Source organism: Lygodium microphyllum, chromosome 23 (assembly GCF_053477565.2).
Source record: "Lygodium microphyllum isolate KBCC chromosome 23, Lygodium_microphyllum_v1.1.10, whole genome shotgun sequence".
NCBI lineage: Eukaryota > Viridiplantae > Streptophyta > Polypodiopsida > Schizaeales > Lygodiaceae > Lygodium > Lygodium microphyllum.
The window spans coordinates 107,019,058-107,037,695 of record NC_141157.1 but is presented as its reverse complement, the minus strand read 5'-3'; the positions used below and the strand labels follow the sequence as shown (position 1 = coordinate 107,037,695).

General features: G+C 41.8%; 1 protein-coding gene across 3 annotated transcripts in view; it reads right to left on the bottom strand.

The window, feature by feature from the left end:
* LOC148016594 (NEDD8-activating enzyme E1 regulatory subunit AXL-like) overlaps nt 1-18,258 on the bottom strand; it is a 57,109-nt gene extending 38,851 nt beyond the window's left edge. The window contains exons 1-5 of one of the 3 annotated variants that reach the window (XM_087664727.1): nt 17,859-18,258; nt 17,053-17,225; nt 16,802-16,965; nt 16,584-16,694; nt 16,386-16,465 (exon numbers count right to left, since the gene is read on the bottom strand). In XM_087664727.1, the coding sequence (XP_087520853.1) occupies nt 16,386-16,465; nt 16,584-16,694; nt 16,802-16,965; nt 17,053-17,225; nt 17,859-17,896 (566 nt within the window). In that variant the 5' untranslated portion in view covers nt 17,897-18,258. The remainder of the gene's footprint in view (nt 1-16,385; nt 16,466-16,583; nt 16,695-16,801; nt 16,966-17,052; nt 17,226-17,858) is intronic. The other 2 variants (XM_087664728.1, XM_087664729.1) reach the window with 2 other exon arrangements.
* Between the last annotated feature and the right edge of the window lie 380 nt (nt 18,259-18,638).

The following is an 18,638-nucleotide window of genomic DNA, read 5'->3' as shown; positions in this document are numbered from 1 at the left end:
ACTGAGATCTCCTAAGAATGGGTTAAAGAAGGTGAGAGAAAGCCAAGATGAGAGAGAAAATTGATTTTCTTTGTGAGAAAACCCTGAATTCCGCCTGCTGCCTGCTTCAACATGCATTTCATGCAGTCATCTACTACCAAGCACCTCCAAAATGTTGTCACTTGATCACCAATGTTGTTACTAGCCCCTAGAAGGTAACTCCCTGCTGCCTCCTACATGTTGTTGAGGGCCCCAGATGGCCGTCTTCTGCAACAAATTGTTGTTCTCTAATCAAAAAATAAACTAACAACTCTCTTTCTCTCTCTCTCTCTCTCCCAGGCTGTGAACTAACTGAATGGCTTAGATCCAATCCCCAAAAGCGTTTTCTCAATTTGCATGGGCATTTTTGCCAAGTGACAACCTTCTAAACCCATTTTTTAGCATTATCTAGGCATTTAATTAATTTTCTGTTGAGATATTTGCAATCACACCTACTTTAGTCCCTTTGGTGAGAAGCAATGAGGGCTCAGGACCAGAATCCCATATGCACAGTAGGAGAAAGTACCACCACTCAATTCCTATAAAGCATTGTACTTGCACTCTTTTTTTAACGCAATGATAGTACTCTTTTCTTTCCAGTAAAGTGCCATGTCACTGTCAATACACAAGATTGTGTTTATGAGTCCAAGTCTCAATCTTGGAACCTAATTCATTTGTGTAACAATTTGTCCTAGTCAGGGTCAATGTCTTCATGAGTTTCTTTTTCCTCTTTCAACCTCCATAGCTTCCGCATCTGCCATGCTCTAGATCCCGCGTATTTCACATGGTATCAGAGCTCAGTTGAGCATGGCCCAACTCTCCTTTCACTCCTCTCAGCTCCTTTCCATCTCTTCTCAGCTCAGTTTGAGTACTGAACCCTATCTCCAACTTCATTTGCATTCCTACCTTCAATGAAGCTTCCATGGCAGCCATAGACAGCAACACCCTATCAGTTTGAAGCTTTCATCTCTCTCTCCACAGGCCAAATCTCTCCGAACTTCCTTCTGGAGAAGTGTTTCTCTACTTCCAAAGCTCCTTCTTGGCACCTCAATCATTGAGATTGGGCAACTATAGCTTCAGCATTGCCTCTTTTCAGAGTTGCTGCCATAATTGTGTCTGTGGACAGCACCTATCTACCTCTGTTGGAGCAGCCATATCTCATCAACCAGGCCATATCTCTTCGAGCTTTCTTCTCGAGAGTTGTTCTTCAGGTCAAGGTGCAACTTCTTGGCACAAAAATCAAGGAGATTGATGCACACCATGCCCGGCATTTGCATTTTCCCAAATCTGGGCGCAGTTTTTACAGCAATCACTTTGAAGGCTTAGATCTCTCAGCTAGAGCATAATGAGTACAAACCCTCTTAGGGGGAGTTAGACCCATTAGTGAGGGTCCTCCATCTCAAACGGTTTGAGCAGATTCAACCTGTGGAGCGCGTGGGAGCTCATTTACCAGTTGTTGGTCCCTGTTTTGACAGGACAGCCATAGCCACTTACTTTTAAGCTCATTTTTCCTTCCTTTTCTCTCTCCTGCCACTTAAACCAAGCCAAGGCCACTCTAATCTGAAGTTTTCAGCAAGTATTCAACCATCAAATCAGCAAAGAGGGAAAGCTATGAAGAGTTTTTGAAGATCATCAAGTCAAACTCAAGCAACAAACATCAAATTTCAAACTAGTATCTTTTGATACTTCACTGCCATTGCTTGTGTCTTTTGACACATACAAAGATCAACTCATTCCTGGTTATTCTCAGTCATTTGAAGCTAATTTGCTGCTGGTCTCTCAAGTCAAACATGGGCAAAGATTCTCCAGCTGCCCATTTCAAAGGAGTCGGGTTTCATACGTGGCAGACCAGCATCAAATTGATCCTGATGAAGAAGGGCCTCTAGGCCATTACCACTGGAAAAGAAAAGAAGCCTCCTGATGTGGATCTTGCTATCACTTGGCAAAAGAACGATGATAAGGCTCAGGCCATTATCAAACTGGAGCTAGATGACAGCTATATCCACCATGTGGATAACTGTGAGACCTCACAGGATACATGGAAGAGACTTGACACCTTGTTCGGTACACAGTCTAAATCATCAAAGTATGGTCTCCTAATTGAGTTTTTCAAGCTTGAAATAAAGTCCAGCACATCACTTGCCACACATCTAAATTACATGGAAGGACTTCTAGCCCAACTTGCAGGAATCAACATTAAAATGGAAGAAGATGTTTGCATCGGTGTTCTACTTAAGAGTTTGCCTCCTGAAGATAATAATGTATCAACAACTTTAATCAACATGCCAAATCCTGAACTTGTTGATATCCAAGCATCACTGTTAGAGGAGGAAAAGAAGCTAAAAACTAAAGAAGAACCAAGTACCTCTAAAGATGAGCATGCATTATATGTTGGCAACAGGTACAAAGGCAAGAAGGATCAACTCTTCTGTGACTTCTGCAAAAGGACCGGACACACCGAGAAGTTCTGCCACGCCAGAAAGAGGTCCCAAAAGGCCTATCTAGTTGCAGCCAAAGAAGAAGAAGAAAATGGAGCAAAGGAAGAAGAAGAAGAAGAAGAAGACCACCAGGGGAAGGATAAACCTCATCAGTCATTCTATTCAGATAGACTTTTTTAGTTTTGTATTTCTTAGCCCTAATGCCTCAAACATAAACTTATAAACTCCTCAGTTATCCTTGTACTACAGCCTCTGTACACTTTGTGAGGTCCCTGCTACAGCCTCTGAATGTCCATCATGTTTGTGGTATCCACACTTAGCCTTTTCTGCGACAGTCTCTGGTGTTTTTGCCATGTTTATGGTGTGCCCACACTTTGCAAGTGTTGCTTTCACTAAAGCATCTACATACTTTGTACTTTTGGTTGTGATTGAGGAGGGGTGTTGAGATATTTGCAATCACACCTACTTTAGTCCCTTTGTGAGAAGTAGTGAGGGCTCAGGACCAGAATCCCATATGCACAGTAGGAGAAAGTACCACCACTCAATTCCTATAAAGCATTGTACTTGCACTCTTTTTCTAATGCAATGATAGTACTCTTTTCTTTCCAGTAAAGTATCATGTCATTGTCAATACACAAGATTGTGTTTATGAGTCCAAGTCTCAATCTTGGAACCTAATTCACTTGTGTAACAATTTGTCCTAGTCAGGGTCAATGTCTTCATGAGTTTTTTTTTCCTCTTTCAACCTCCATAGCTTCCGCATCTGCCATGCTCTAGATCCCGCGTATTTCACATTTTCAAAATTAAATTATCCTAAAAATTAATTTCAGCCCTTTTGGACCTACCCAAAGTCAAAAGTGTCTATCCATAATTAAACTAGCTACGCCATTTGCAACCTAGAGTGGTCCCCAACCTCTATTGACCCTTAGGCTGACATTAATTAAGTAATTAATGCTAGTCCCTAGTGTCACCACTGACACTTATTGGCCAACAATCACAACATTGGCCATTGTTGTCCAACCATGCTACATGCCCCAAACCTATAGAAAATTTCCAGCCAACATATGCATAACATAAAACTGAATCAATCCAGAATTGTTACTAGAAACTCATTGGATGCACCCATAACTCATGTTTCTCAACTGATGAGACTATCAACCAAAGAAAAGCATTAATTCAGCATAAAGCATGGCTGAAACCATCAACGTCATTTACTAACATGCTGCTGTCCATGGAACCAGCTCTAAACCATTGAAATCTGAGCATAGTTTGATCATAAACTGATCACTTGCTGATCTGAGAACTAATCACAAACTACTGCAAATGTGACCCCAAACAGATCACAAACTCTATGCAAAAACTGATCAGCAATCAATGCAAAAACTGATGCAAAACTGATCCCAAAAGTGACCATAAATAATTCTCAAACTAAGCAAAAACTAAACTGAAACTTATCAAAATTTTTATCTCAAAATTGGGGCAAAATTCATGCCAAACTAATCATAAGCTAATGCAAAAGTATAGTTCCAATGCCCAAGTGAAACTCATACTCATTTGTATACATCTCACAATGACTAGTACACTAAGTAGAGACCATATGGTGAACATACTATCAGCACAGTACCTTGGATGCATGCTAAATACATCCACGATCCACTACATACGAGAGGTGTCCACAGCTAGCAGAGTGGAAGTGCTACCTTCCCCTTGAGCATCAGGCAATACTCCAGACCCCTGCTCTACTAAACCTGAGTGAGCCCGAACTAAAGGTTGCTCTAACTGAAAGGTATCTAGGTAAAGCTGCAACAATTGGGAATGGTCTGCCAAGTCATCCTCTTCCATTCATTTTGCATCCATTGGCGAATAATTATGAAACTTCACCAAATATCTCCTCGAAACTTTATCTCTAGCCTTTCTTTCATTATGTGCCAAAATCTACTCAAGTACCAAAATCTCATCCAACTCCTTAATCTCAGGCTGAATTTCAGCAAACATATATTCTGGCTCGAAAAGACCTCAACAAAATGACATGAAAGGCATTGTGTTTCCACCAATGTGGAGGTAATTTCAGCCCACATGCCACATCATTGATCTTTTCCAATACCTAGAGGGCCCATAGTATCTCATACTCAACTTCGGATACGATCTCTCTCTTACTTTCATCTTTTTCAACCTTGCCTTTTCAAAACATAGCAATACATAATTGCCCTCTACAAACTACAAACCACGTCTATGATGATCAGCTACCCTCTTTTGCTTTTCCTATGATCTCTGAAGTGCATACTTTATCTTTGCATAAGCTGCATCCAAATTTTTCACACAAACGTCAGTCTCAAAGATCTTGTCCTTAATCTGCGAGATAGGTGATATCTTCTTGTCACCCTCAACCGCCTCAAATGGAGCTTTACCAATGAAACTTGAAACTATGTATTGTGTTGTTGTAAGGAAAGTCAACCAAGGGCAAATACTGCTCCCACTGTGTCTTGTGGTCTAAGACATAGCACCTCAAAAGATCTAACGCTATGGAATTTGCTTCCTCGAACTCATCATCTATTTGCGGATGGAAGGATGATGACAATTTCAACGTGGTATACGTGCTCTCAAAAAATCCCTTCCAAAATAAATTGGTTATCTAAGGGTCTTAATCATTGATGATTGACTCTAGCATACCATGATACTTAAAGATATGCTACAAAAACAAGTGTGTCATATGATCAGCCTTTATTTTCTTCCTCACCGAAACGAAATGGGCGTATTTGCTAAGCCTACAAATGATAGTCCATATCCCATCATTCCCTGTAGGTGTTCTAGGAAGCTCAAAAATAAAGTCCATTGCAATGCTCTGCCAAAGCTTATCTGGAACAAACAAGGGCTACAACAAACCCAGCATCTTTTGCTATGCATATCCTAACAAAGTGCTCAGAATTAAATGTATCCATCCATAATAAAATTAGCTACAACATTTGCAACCTAGAGTGGTCCCCAACCTCTCTTGACCCTTAGACTGGCATTAATTAATTAATTAATGCTAGTCCCTAGTGTCATCACCGACACTTATTGGCCAAAAACTATCCTAGGGTCCAAACTGACACCAACTAACCCCCAAAGCCCAACTATCATAACTTATCACAACTTTTGCCTTTGACACCCACTCCATCCCCGAGGTCCTTGGCCTGTTACCATGAAATAACTGCCATGTGCTAAGCAACCTTGAACATTTAATTAATAACTTAATCAAATGTTATCAATAAGATTAAAGCATCTCAAAATTCCGCATCCTCATGACAATGGAAAATGAGGGGGAGAGGGAGAGAAGGTATGTACGGGTGGCTGGGTGGTGTGTAGGTAGTGGTGGGGGTGGGTTGTGTGTGGAGTGGGTGTCGTTGGTTGGTGGTGTGGGTGGGGGGTGTGTGGATGGGTGAGTGGGGGTGTGTGTGAGAGAGAGGTTGACATATTTTGAGACTGAAAACAACCTATGAGAAAGAACTATATACAAAGATAACTATCAATGGATATTGAAATGTGGTATACTAAAGCTAATAAACAGTGTCCTGCAAAGAAGCTAAAGTGATATATAGTGCAATGTGTATGTAGGGGTACAATAAAAGGATGGTGCAAATATGCTGCACAAAGAAGCTAAAGAGATATACAATGCAAAGTCCACATGGGGATACAATAAAAAGATGGTGAAGCATACATGTGGGACAATACATGGCTAGCTAATACACTAATACATAGTTCCATCCAATCAGTATCATTGAGTGGAGTATATTAAACATCCTTGATGAGAGAGTATAAGGATAGCATCTAGACTGATCCCTCAGCTCTATCAAGAATTGCTCATGTCATTGACTGATCTCCCTCATCTTTCTCTAGTATATTGTGTAGCCTTGATGTCTCAAACCCCTGCACTCGAGGTTGGCATGCAGCTTTGATTTCCTCAGCTCTCTAGACTGTCACCTATCTCTATGTAGGTGTTGTGTGTGTGGTGACCATCTAGAAGAAGTCAATGAGCTATGACTCTTCTCTCCCCCCCTCCCTGAGAGTGTCTGTCTACTAGTCCAAACTCTAACAAAGGCATCCCCTCTAAATAATGTGGGGTATTTGGCTCGGGACTATATGCCCTACATCTGCAAATTTTGTGCTCCTCACTTTGTATCTCCTCCTAGCATAGTCTGCAGATCTACTCATCTCTAGGGATGTAGGCTGCTCTCCCAATCTCAATCTCAAGCTCGTAAGAGGAGACTCTAAGCTGGCCAATGGCTACACGTATCTCGTTGACATGTATATGTCTAAGTATATAGGTCTTACAATGAAGCTATATGTTGTAGTCCTCATAAAGTGGGCCACATCTTCAAGGAAAGGGGTTGTTGGGGTGAGATCCATGTATGCTATATGTGTAGCTAGCATAGATCCTATCACATGAGTAGGTTCCTCTCCGTGTGAGAGGTGTGTATAGAGGGAAATCTAGATTATACTAAAAGGGGGTAGAGGTGATCCATGTCAATCCCATATCCTGTGAGCCACTACTCGACCTATGCATACCATGAGGTATTGTGTCCTGCTTCCTATGAAAGAGGCTCTCTACCATCATGGGAGGTGCAATGGACTCTACTTCAATAATCTCACTGGGTACTAATGGTTTGTCGCATATTATCTATGAGAGCATGATGATCTATGTCCATAGATACGTAGCCAAGCTTGGGGTCCAAAAATGTGTCCATAGATATGTAGCCAAACTTGGGGTCCAAATGGGTGTCCCGCATCAAGGCTGATGTAACCAATGTGTCAGGGCTCATGGAAGTATGCCTAATGGCACTGTCTGTCTAGCATGGCCAATGCTACATATCCTCATGCAAGTCGGTCTCTTGCTGCCTATGCTATGGTAAATCTCTTGACAGATGCAATGAAAGTGACCCCTAGGTAGATATATTTGAGTCCACGACCTCGACCTCCACCTATCTAGTTCCTAGCTAGAAGATTGATCTCCTTCTCACTAGGGCTGATGTGTGGAAAATGAGGATCTTGGTTATCCCAAGATTAATTGTCAATCCACGTTGTGTACAAAGGGCATGGAGATATCATTGTAGACCCTCCAATGACTCAAAGACCAAGACAATATCACCAACGCAAAGCATAATACAGACTGATGTACCTACAATGTCCACCCCATCTCCTCCTCCCCATGTGATGTGGTCCTCTATCTCATCAATGTAGAATCTGAAGAGTGTAGGGAGAGGGGGTATCCCTGGTTCACTCCAATGGTGCTAGAGATCCTATTTGAGAATCCTCCTCGACATCTAACTCAACCCACCACTCTCATATAGTGCATAGATACCCCAACTCATGTCCAATGGGATCCCCAACATCTACAACCTCTCTAGTAATCTATCTCATGGGACTATATCAAAGGCTTTGCAAAAATCCACAAAGCAGTAGTAGTCTTTTCTTCGTAGCCTTTGTCTCCTCAATCATGGCTCTCAAGGTGAAGATGTGATCAAGTGTGGAGAACCCTCATCAAAATCCAAAATGTCATATTGCTCTCAAAGTCCCTCTCTCAACATAGGCATTAAGCTCTCCCTCCAGCACTACTCCATATGACTTGGCCAACTTGGGGCCCACCATGATGATCCTATAATTCCCTAGATCTGAAGGATCTCCACACTTGTGGATAAGCACTATGGTATGCATGTCTAGAAGAACTTGTTAGCGGATATGTGAATTCATGTGTGAGTCTGTGCATGCCATCTAGGGCTGGGCACATTGTAGTTATTTTAGGCTTTTTTTTTTGTGGACATTTCAAGCAATTTGGCATTAATGATGTCAATTGACCAGCATTAATGCTGGCTGACCAGCCTTTATTTGAGGCATATTTTATGTCTATATATTGGGGCTCCTCCTCCTCAATCATTGTCAGGGAGTCGGTGCTAGTGCTTTGACAGCCAATGACTCACATTGGATTTGTATTGTCTCATAACTTGTGGTGAGTTCATCTCCCACAAGTTTTCTAAGTTTCTACAACAGCATGGCATCTTCGCCAACTCACCTCTGCCAACTCCTCCTCTCAGAATGGAGTCTTTAGAGCATAGGAACCCGGCAATCATGAAAATGGCACACTCTATGCTGTTCGCAGCAGAGCTCTCTAAGTGCCTTTGGGTTGAGACTGCTAACATTGCAATGTACACCCTCAACCAATGCCTGACTACGGCTCTTCCTCAGAAGACCCCATACGAGGCATTATTTGGCTCTCGGCCTCTCATATCTCACTTCAGAGTCTTCGGGTGTCGTGAATACACACACACACACCTGATGATAAAATAGGAAAGCTCACTCCCCAAGCTGATCTCCTTATCTTTGTTGGATATTCCTCCAAAGCGAAAGCCTACCGTTTGTTTGATCCTCAGACGAACAAGGTGTTTAGGAGAGACGTCATTTTTGACAAGAGAGATATCGTACAGTCCTCTACACCGGATTCCAATTCGATTCCTTCTTCCACATCATTGGAGATCATGTCTACTAAGCCTGGTCTACTACCCGCTCTTGACCCCCTACGGATTCTTCAGCTCCCAAGCCTCCCTCCACGAGACCCGTTACCTCGCTGGTACCAACAGACCATGCAAGATTCAGGGATCTTACTACCACATTCCACTCCGGAGGGACCTAGAATATCTACCCGGCTTGCACCTTAGGCATCATTTGCGCCGCTATTTAAAGCTAACTACATAGCGCATTCTAAGCCAGCTACATGGCAGGAGGCTCTTCAACACCCTCAATGGCGAGATGCAATGGAGAAAAAGCTAGAGAGTATTGACCGAAATGAGACTTTGACATTGGTGAATCGTCCAAGCCACAAGAAAGTCATCGGGACGAAGTGGATTTTTAGAACCAAGCTAAAGGCTGATGGAACTTTAGACAAGTATAAGACTCACCTTCTCATGCAAGGGTTTCGACAGAAGCATGATATTGATTATAAAGAGACCTTCGCACCTACTGCGCGGCCACCAGGATTCCCTTTTGCGAACCTGAGGAATAAGGTATTCCACTTGCAGAAAGCTCTTTATGGGCTGAAGCAAGCATTGCGGTCTTGGTTCAATAGGATAGACGAGTTCTTACAGACTCACCGATACCATTCTACCTCTTACGACCTGAACTTATATGTTCGATCTACTGCAAACGGGATCAACTACATCCTGCGGTGCGTTGATGACTTACTCATCACACGCTCAGATTCTACTGCCATAGCGGAAGTCAAGGCAAAGCTTAGTGCTACATTTGAGATGACAGACCTCAGTTTGTTGTCTTACTTCTTGGGGATGGCAATAGTTCAATCTAGGAGTTGTATTTTTGTGTTGCAACAAAAGTACGTACTTCAGCTCGTGGAACAGTTCACTACAGATCAAACACGCCCAGTGGCCACACCTCTCAATCCTACTATCCACTTGTCAAAGGATACCCTAGGTTAGCCCTTCGATGCACATGCCTATAGGTCTATTGTAGGGAAACTTCTTTGGTTAATTCATACTAGGCCAGACTTAGCTTACTCAATCAACATTCTCAATCAGTATTTCACAACACCTAGGATGTCACATTGGCTTGTATGACTTCATGTGTTGCGTTATTTATGGTTTACTTATTCTTATGGTCTCACTTATGGTTCTAGTTTATTTTTACAGGGGTACACTAATTCTAATTGGACAGGAGATCCTTATACCTGGTGTTTCCATGGCAGCTACCTCTTCACCTTAGGCACAGCTCCCATTTCTTGGTCCCGCCGTAAGCAAGAGAGTGGTGGCTTCCACCGCCGAGGCTGAGAATAGGGCTGGCCATCTATCTAAGGAGCTTACTGTCGACACTTCACTTCCCTTGTGACTCTCCCACCATTGTCTATTGCGACAACCAGAGTGTCATTTCCCTTGCGGGCAATCTGATCATTGCACCACGGACGCAGCATGTGGGAGTCCACTTCCACTTTTCTATAGGGCAAGTTGAGCTAGGCACTATCCACCTAGAGTTTGTGCCTTCATCAAACAATTTTGCAGACATTTTGGCCAAAGCGGACAATTGGCCGGTTCTTCGGTACCTTTGACCCAAGATCGTCGGCTTGGACACACCCTCCCCTAGTTCTTCAAATTAACAAGAAGAGGATGCTTCCCTCTTGCTTTCCCTTCCAGTTTAAGAGGAAAAAGCTACTTCTCTTAATAGTGATAATGATAATGCTTACAATTTTTAGACATTCATTCATTCATTTATTCTTTTGTATTGTACTTATGGACATTTGTAACTTCATCCGCACTGTCAAGATGATATGATTATAAAAGGGCACTTGGGCAAGTGAACAATTCCTCTGCAAAAGCACTGTCCAAGTAGCACCCTTGCATTGCATTTTGCGTAAGCATGACATGTTGCATCTCCCTTTGCATTACCCCATACATTAGCATTTTGTTCATGTAAACATGCATCTGTGCGCATTTATCCCTTTTCGATCTTTTAGAGTAGTCGACTCTGGATCCACCATATTCGTGGCATTGCACATAGCAATTTCCAAGGCAGTTCTCCCTAGCTTGCTTGCTTACTTCGCTTGTCTTGCTTGCTTCATATCTTTGCTATATTTGTGTCACCCATACCTTAGTCATTTTCCTTCTTCACCGACACCCAGTACTGGTAGGGAAATATGCCTATTTTGTGAAAGTCTTGGGTCTGACCAACCCTTATCACTCTCCCGCTTGGGACACATATACTCAATAGGACGAAAACTGATTTGAAACCCTCACTCAATGTTAAATCTATCAAAACTACAAAGCCCTCCACCAACAAAAAAAAAAAGTCCATAGCTAATTTCATCCCCCTGTGCAGGACTTGGTAGGCCACTAGGCAGCTGACGTGCACCCTTTGTTCAATGCCCTGATCTCTTTGGGGTGATCACTTGGGCTCCCTTGGTAAAATAGCCATTGCCTTTGTAGTCTTCGTAGGCCACTAGGCAGCCAACATGCACCCTTTGTCCGATGCTCTGACTGCATTAGGGCGGGATGCCTTAGGGTAAACAATAAAGGGGAAAAAAAAGGCTTGGCTAGCCTACTTCTCATGGCACCATTGTTGGGCCTGAGAGGGGGTGTTGCACTAAAAATGCATTAGCTTCTCTTAAACAACTCCAAAACAGCTTAATTAAGGAAGAAACCTTGTTTATTTAAAAAGAAATGCGTTCCTGGAGAGTATCTGTATCCCATAAGCACAAACCCACTTGGTTATGCTACCCTCCATTCAACCTTACTCTCGGTTTTGCACACTTCAAGTATTTCAGCTTATTGCCCACACCCTGGGCACAAAGGACATCGTGGTCCAAGCTGGCCATCACTATCTACAACAGTCTAGCGCCCGTTTCCAACCTACCACACACTGTTCGAAGCTGATTTCAGCATGTTGACTAATGTTGCTAGTTTTTCCTATGTTTTTAGTCTTTCTCTCTTGCAGTCTGCATTTTTTTCTCTCTCCTGCACTGCCGTCTGCATCAGATCCAACCTTCCTTGGCTGCATTTGCTGGTGTTTGACATCTGGAGGCTGCCTTGCTACGATTCGGGATCCGTTCAAAGTACGACACACTCTCTAACTCATTAGACCTACCCTGATCCTTGAGATACAGGAGTTTCGAAGTACAGTATTCGTTCACTACATAGTGTGTTTGCTACATGAGGATTGTATATTCAATAGTCATATCATTTTATTCATTCTCTGTGTTCATTGTCTCTAAGTTAACCTAACCCTAACTGTGTTCTTCTATTAATCTGAGCTTTGTCGTACGGTGTTAATTTGTGGTTCTGTGTTAGGGTATTTCTTCACACTACCTACTCGAAAAATGATGACTCCATCTGGTGACTATTGAAAGCTGAAACCAGCCTGTTCACTGGGAAGGGCGGTAGTGTACAACCAAAATAAATAAATGCTTTCACCCAATTCACAGTCGCCCACTTTACCTGAACTTAAAGACACAGAATCAAGAAGACATACAGGAAGCTAGAATGCTCCTGTTGCAACACATACACCCTGTTGGCCCCTAAGTTAGGCGCCCCTTGCAGTATTTCTTTATTTTTAAAAAGAGAAAGTACAATGGACTGTCTTTCACCTATTCTAGGTGAAATTTGACAGCATAACAATACAATTACTGACCCAAATCAAGTTGACCAGGAGGAGAAACTCTGCCCAAGTCTGAATCTTCTGGTTGGAGTGCAGAATTGACCATTTCAGCCTGCTGTATTTACTGGTTCAGACCTTTTCTGACACCTGTTTACAACTCATACTGTTCCCTGTACTGTTCAGCCCACTGTAATTACTGGTTCAGACCTGTTCTGACACCTGTTTTCAGCACATATTGTTCCCTACACTGTCCTGCATCATCTGGGCCAAGTGCCCCTTGATTCTGACATCAGTTGGGTTCTGAAATACCCTCTGAACAGTCCAGAATCAGTTCTGGTTTAGTGTTGTTTCAGGCACTTGCTTGGTGAGGTTACCACCCTCACCTGTCCCTGCTGGGACAGCATACAACTGCTCCTGTTCCTAAAGAAAGGAGGCTCTTGCCTCATGCAAAAATAGCATATTCCACACAGCTGTACCTGAATCAGAAGAAAAGCCCTTGATTCTGCAGCATAACCGTACTGTCAGGGAGAGAAAGAGAGAGAGTAGAAAGCAAGCCCAGCCCTCTTGTGCATCATAGACAAGGTAGACCAGCTCTCAAGAGCTCTCCATCTGCAGCAATCCATCTCCCTTTCACAAAATGAGCCCCCCATGCATTGAAACTCGTTTTTTTGTGCTGCCCTCTCTCTCTCTTTTGGGAATTTATGCCCAAATTGTGACACATGGCATACATGTAACAATTTTCCTGTTTAAACCTTTCGGTCTAAAATTCTCCATCCTCGGTACAAAATTTGACCTTGGCACAGACCAGAGGATTAATCCTTTTACAAAAACGAAGATAATGACGCGAACAGATTCTGGGGTCCAAAAATAGTAACTCCCTAAATTTTAGGAGTTGCTTCCATTGCATCCCACTAGTCTTCTGACCATCTTTGCAGACTATGGCTACATCCAAATCTGTAATGTAACTCAACTGAAAGTGAATTTCCACTGATGACCCCATATGGACTAATCTCTTGAAGATTTGTCCATCTTCACTTTGAACTAGTCTCTTCCAGGCTAGTTCTTCAACACACTGTCCATATACACTTTCACAAGTCTCTTCCAGGCTTGTCAATCTACATTGCCATCAGTCTCTTCCAGACTTATACTGGACCTTAACTATCCAGTCTTGACTCACTAGACATTCCTGTCCGTTTCACAAACTGGCCATGCAACTCAGGCATTTAGATTTCAAGAGGGATCATTCCAAAAAGAAAAACCAAATAAAATATGTAATAAAGAAATCAACAAAAAGGTACTAGTTGTCACAGTCTTGTGACAAAAGCACCCAAAATTGACACGAAAAATGTGTGTAACTCCACCCAAGAGAATTGACTGCACCAACTGTAGTAGCTAGAGAATGCTAGTCCATTAGATGACTAATCTCTAACATTTTACTCCAATAAGAATCCCTTAGGGTTGAGCAAAGAAAGTTTAAAAAGTCACTGTAATAGATCATGAAAGATGTATTAATGCACATATACTCACATGCATATAAATTACTATGCTTTGCAATATAAAGAGTATGAATGGAAAGTACTTTTTCCATTAAATTATCACAAAGACCAAAACTTAACAAGCCTAACAACGTCCAAAACGTCATGTTATGCCTCGAAGAACTATGGATTTGTCAATAATCAGCAGTCATTGAATGCTGAAATGAAGAGGGCATATATACAAGGGGCTGTCAAAGTATCTCCTCGAGCCAATCTCTCTCTCCAACACCTGAAAAGACAAGTGAGAAAGGCAAGCTGCCTGGTGGGCATAAATAGCATGAAACAAAGCAATAAAATAATGCAGGCAGCCAGCAAACTGGCCCCGATCTGATCATAAATGTTGCCGACTGATCATGAAACACTAAAGTAATCAGCAATACTCATCCTAGCTGCCATCTGAGATAATCACCTGCCTGCTGACAAATGTCCAACCTGCCCGGAAAATGGTGACTCCATCTAGTGACTACTGAAAGTGCCCAAAACTGACACGAAAAATGCATACCTCCACTCGAGAGAACTGACTGCACCAACTGTAGCAGCCTGAGAATGCTAGTCCAGGGGATGACTAATCTCTAACATTTTGCTCCAATAAGAATCCCTTAGAGTTGAGCAAAGAAAGTTTGAAAAGTCATTGTAATAGATCACGAAAGACCTATAAATGCGCATATACTCACACACATATAAATTGCTATCCTTTGCAATATGAAGAGTATAAATGGAAAGCACTTTTTCCATTGAATTATCACAAAGACGAAAACTTAACAAGCCAAACAATGCCCAAAACCCCTTGTTATGCCTCAAAGAACTATGGATTTTTCGATAACCTAACTTTGAGTCAACCTTAAGAAAATGGTCACATGTATCAATAACTCGTATATCCAAGTTGCTCCAAGGCGAAGAATCCCAACTCTTGATCATTGACTCCTTATGTGCCTGGCAATCCACGCACATATGCAAGTTGTCATCCTTCTTCCTCACGAAAAATACCAATGTATAAAGGAAGAAGGGCTCTCTCCAATCGCCCCTTTGTTTGAGGTATTTCTTGCTCATCTTGCACAAAGCTCTAGAAGACAACTCGTCTCTAAGAATAAGGTCAATAGAAATCTTCACTCTAGACAGAGGAAGCTCTATGAAAAATCATCAAGGTATGATAAGAAGGAGAAGGATTCCCCCTACATGTCAAAAGTCAACAAGAAGTTGTACCTCTTGGAAAATGATGTCCAAACAATCAAGTTCCTGGAGTCACTATATGAGTGAATTTCAAAAACCATAGATAAGCAAATTTCAACTCACTCCTAGGCATTCTGTGGCCCAATCTAGCCTATAAGCTGCCCAAGAAAATGTCCCCACACAAAGGAGATATCAATCCTATCCACCTCCTAGCATAGATCATTTAAAGTCAATCTTTGTTTGATTTGTCTTGGAAGCTTGATTGATTACAACGGATCTATTGACCCAAGTCATATTGAGCTTGAGCTTTTTCACCAAGAAATATTGAATGAGGCTCTCAAAAGAAGAAACCTTATAAATCAGATTGACATGAAGTCAATGAGGTATTGTCGTCACTAAGAAGTTGTGTATCTACTTCAATAACGTCACTATATAAACGACTATGCCTAAAGACAAATTTTTATTTAGGCATCATTGCACATTTGACAATACCAACCAAGCTTGAAATTCCAAGTGAAAATATGAGCTTGGCCACAAGGCAAGCTGTCCAAATTGCTCTCCAATGAAGAAATCGTTGCCACAATTGATAGGAAAAAGACATTAACCGTCAACTTGGCTTAATTTATAGCCACAATATGTCTCAAAATTAAGAGTCCAAAGAACTAACAGCACAGAAAAAACAAAATTAACCATACCATGGCATAGGTAATGCAGTCAATATCTTGACCCAACATTCCCTCCTCTCCCCCACACCCCCCCCCCCCCCCCGGGCAAAAACAAAAAAAATTCAGCCAAAAAAACAGAGCCAAAACAAGCATCTAAGTTTCAAAGGTGAAAGGTTTCAAGTATCTTAATTTGGCCCTTAGGTCTTTTAACTCGAACTTCTGGGACGAAATTTAAACTTATGCCACTTAACAATTATGTTGATGTAAAAAATTTCGCATTGATGCTAAAGCTATGTGGCCACATGATAATACAAAAGCTTCAGTCATGGTGTTAAAGTGTGCATGTTCTCTTTACAAAAACTCCAAAAGTCACCCCTTCTTAAAGAAGATCTGTCAATATTATAACCTGGATAACAGAAAAGAAACAGTACCTTTTAAGCTCCTCCCATGGTTTATGCAACCTTAGATCATCTAAAACATTATCTGGCTTTGATTCAATGACACAATGTTCCTGCAACATAGGAAATTCAAAGGGAAAGAAGACAAAACACAAAAAAACAAATGGGAACATGGTTGTTAGCAACTTAAAACAGATGCAAATGTAATGTGGAGTTGTATAATTACTATACCTTCACACTAATTCGTACAAGGCCTGTGAGACCATACGATCGTGCGATCAACAGCATCACATTTTGTTGCCTACAAATTGCATCAAGCTTCAACAAGGAGGATTCATTCATCTGTGAAGAAAAGTTCCATTAGAAAAGCTTCATCTACATCTAAGTAGCAGGTATTCAGGAATGCCAATTTATTGGATTAGCACAGCATTAAGGGACACTCTGCATACCTGAGTAGCTATGACAAGAGTGAATTGAGAGAAAAAGGAAGGATTTGTTTCCAGCAATGATTCTGCTGTGACCTCAAGAAACTCTGCCTGCACAGTATCGTTGAGTTCTTGTAGTAATGCAGAGACAGTCCTTGCTTTTGACAGCCCTTTGCTTTCCCAGTCAACTGCACAACCAAGCATACAATAGGTTATCAATTTCTGCACAATCTTAGAAATGTTATGTTTTGGAAGAGAGAACCAAAATAACATGCCGAAAAAGTTATTCCCAAGATCGTTCGCTTGGACTTCAGAAGCGTCAACTATTGTGAACCTTCCAATGCCACCTAACACAAGATTTTTCAAAGCTTCAGCTCCTGTTGGTCCACAGTTGAGCAGACACACATTGGCTTGTTCTAGTGCTGACTGGCCCTGGTCACCCCAAATCCTACACAGAATAGAAGCCCATTCCAAAATTAAACCAAGAAAATGCCATCACCACATATTCAGCATCAACGAGTTGATTGATATCAGACCTTGATCAGCAATGCTGTTTATGCATAGTGTGTGAAATTATGCCAATGCAACCGGTGGTTAGAACAATAGAAAGTCATGCTAACCAGCCACCCAATTCTCCATATGGATCGCTTGAAATGAAATCAAATTTTTAAACTTTCTATTTGCCACTAACCCAGCTATGTCCTTGAATGAAATTTCATATATTCCTGCATTTTTCATCCCCTAAAACAATTGGCTCTTCAAGGTGCAGAGCAGGCAGCAAAATGCAAATGTTTGTTATGTCAGATCAAACCAATTGACGCTTTCAAGATCCTTTCGTAGCATAGTTTCATCGGCCTCTTGTCCGAATTGACTTAGCCAATATTAGCTCCAAAGATACAATCAGAGAGTTCCCACATGACATAGAGACTTCCATTTGAAAAAACAAAACTGATACAAATAGAAGGGGATTCCTGAATCCAAGCGAGGCAGTACTCTAGAGCCCTGGCAATGTTACCATCATAATCGATTTGGTTTGACAGGAAGACGAGAAGAAGAAGAAGGAAAAGAAGAAGAAGAGCACCTGAGCTGGCGATCGTATTTGTGGTTGCGAGCAGCCATCGCCAAAAGCAAACCCTCTGCAGACCAGCTTGCTATAATTGTCCGAATTCTGTGAGTGATTGAGTACTGCACATTATGCCCACCCTGACGAGCCCCCTGCTCTTGGGGCCCTTTTCCTCTGGATACAGTACCGGGGTTCTCGCAAAACCAAGGTTTATGCCAATAACTTTGTATATGAAAACCTCCAAACTTCAAAAAATAAATGCTTAAAATTTCGATGTGACAAAGACGATAAATTTGATGTGTTATCTATCTATTACTAACACATTAACATTAGCCATGCTTCGTGCATTATTGCGCATCTCTCAGACATCTTTGATGAGCCCTCTGCTCATAAAACGAAGGTAGGCATATTTCGTGCACTATTTGATCGGTCTGAAATAGTATAGCTACCTTGCAAACAAAAGCAGGTGTGCTTTACTCATGTGTCATTATTAAGTTCACAAAGAAATCATCAAGAAATCGGCTTCAATGGGTGCCAGTGAAGGAGATCCTCTCTCTTTGCACTATCTCCTCTCCACATTCTAAAATAGTTTCCAATTAACTTCCTTCAATTAGGTTTTTTTTTTTCTTCTTTTTTTTCCAACGCAAGGGGCAAGGGGCCGGGGGGGGGGGGGAGGGCGAGGGGAGATAGTTTAGTTGAGTTGGTTCTAAACTATGTGTGAAGTGTGAAGTAGAAGCATGAGAGTCTGTGAATTTGAGACACCTGCAATGGGTACTTGGAGAGTAGGGAAAGATCTTG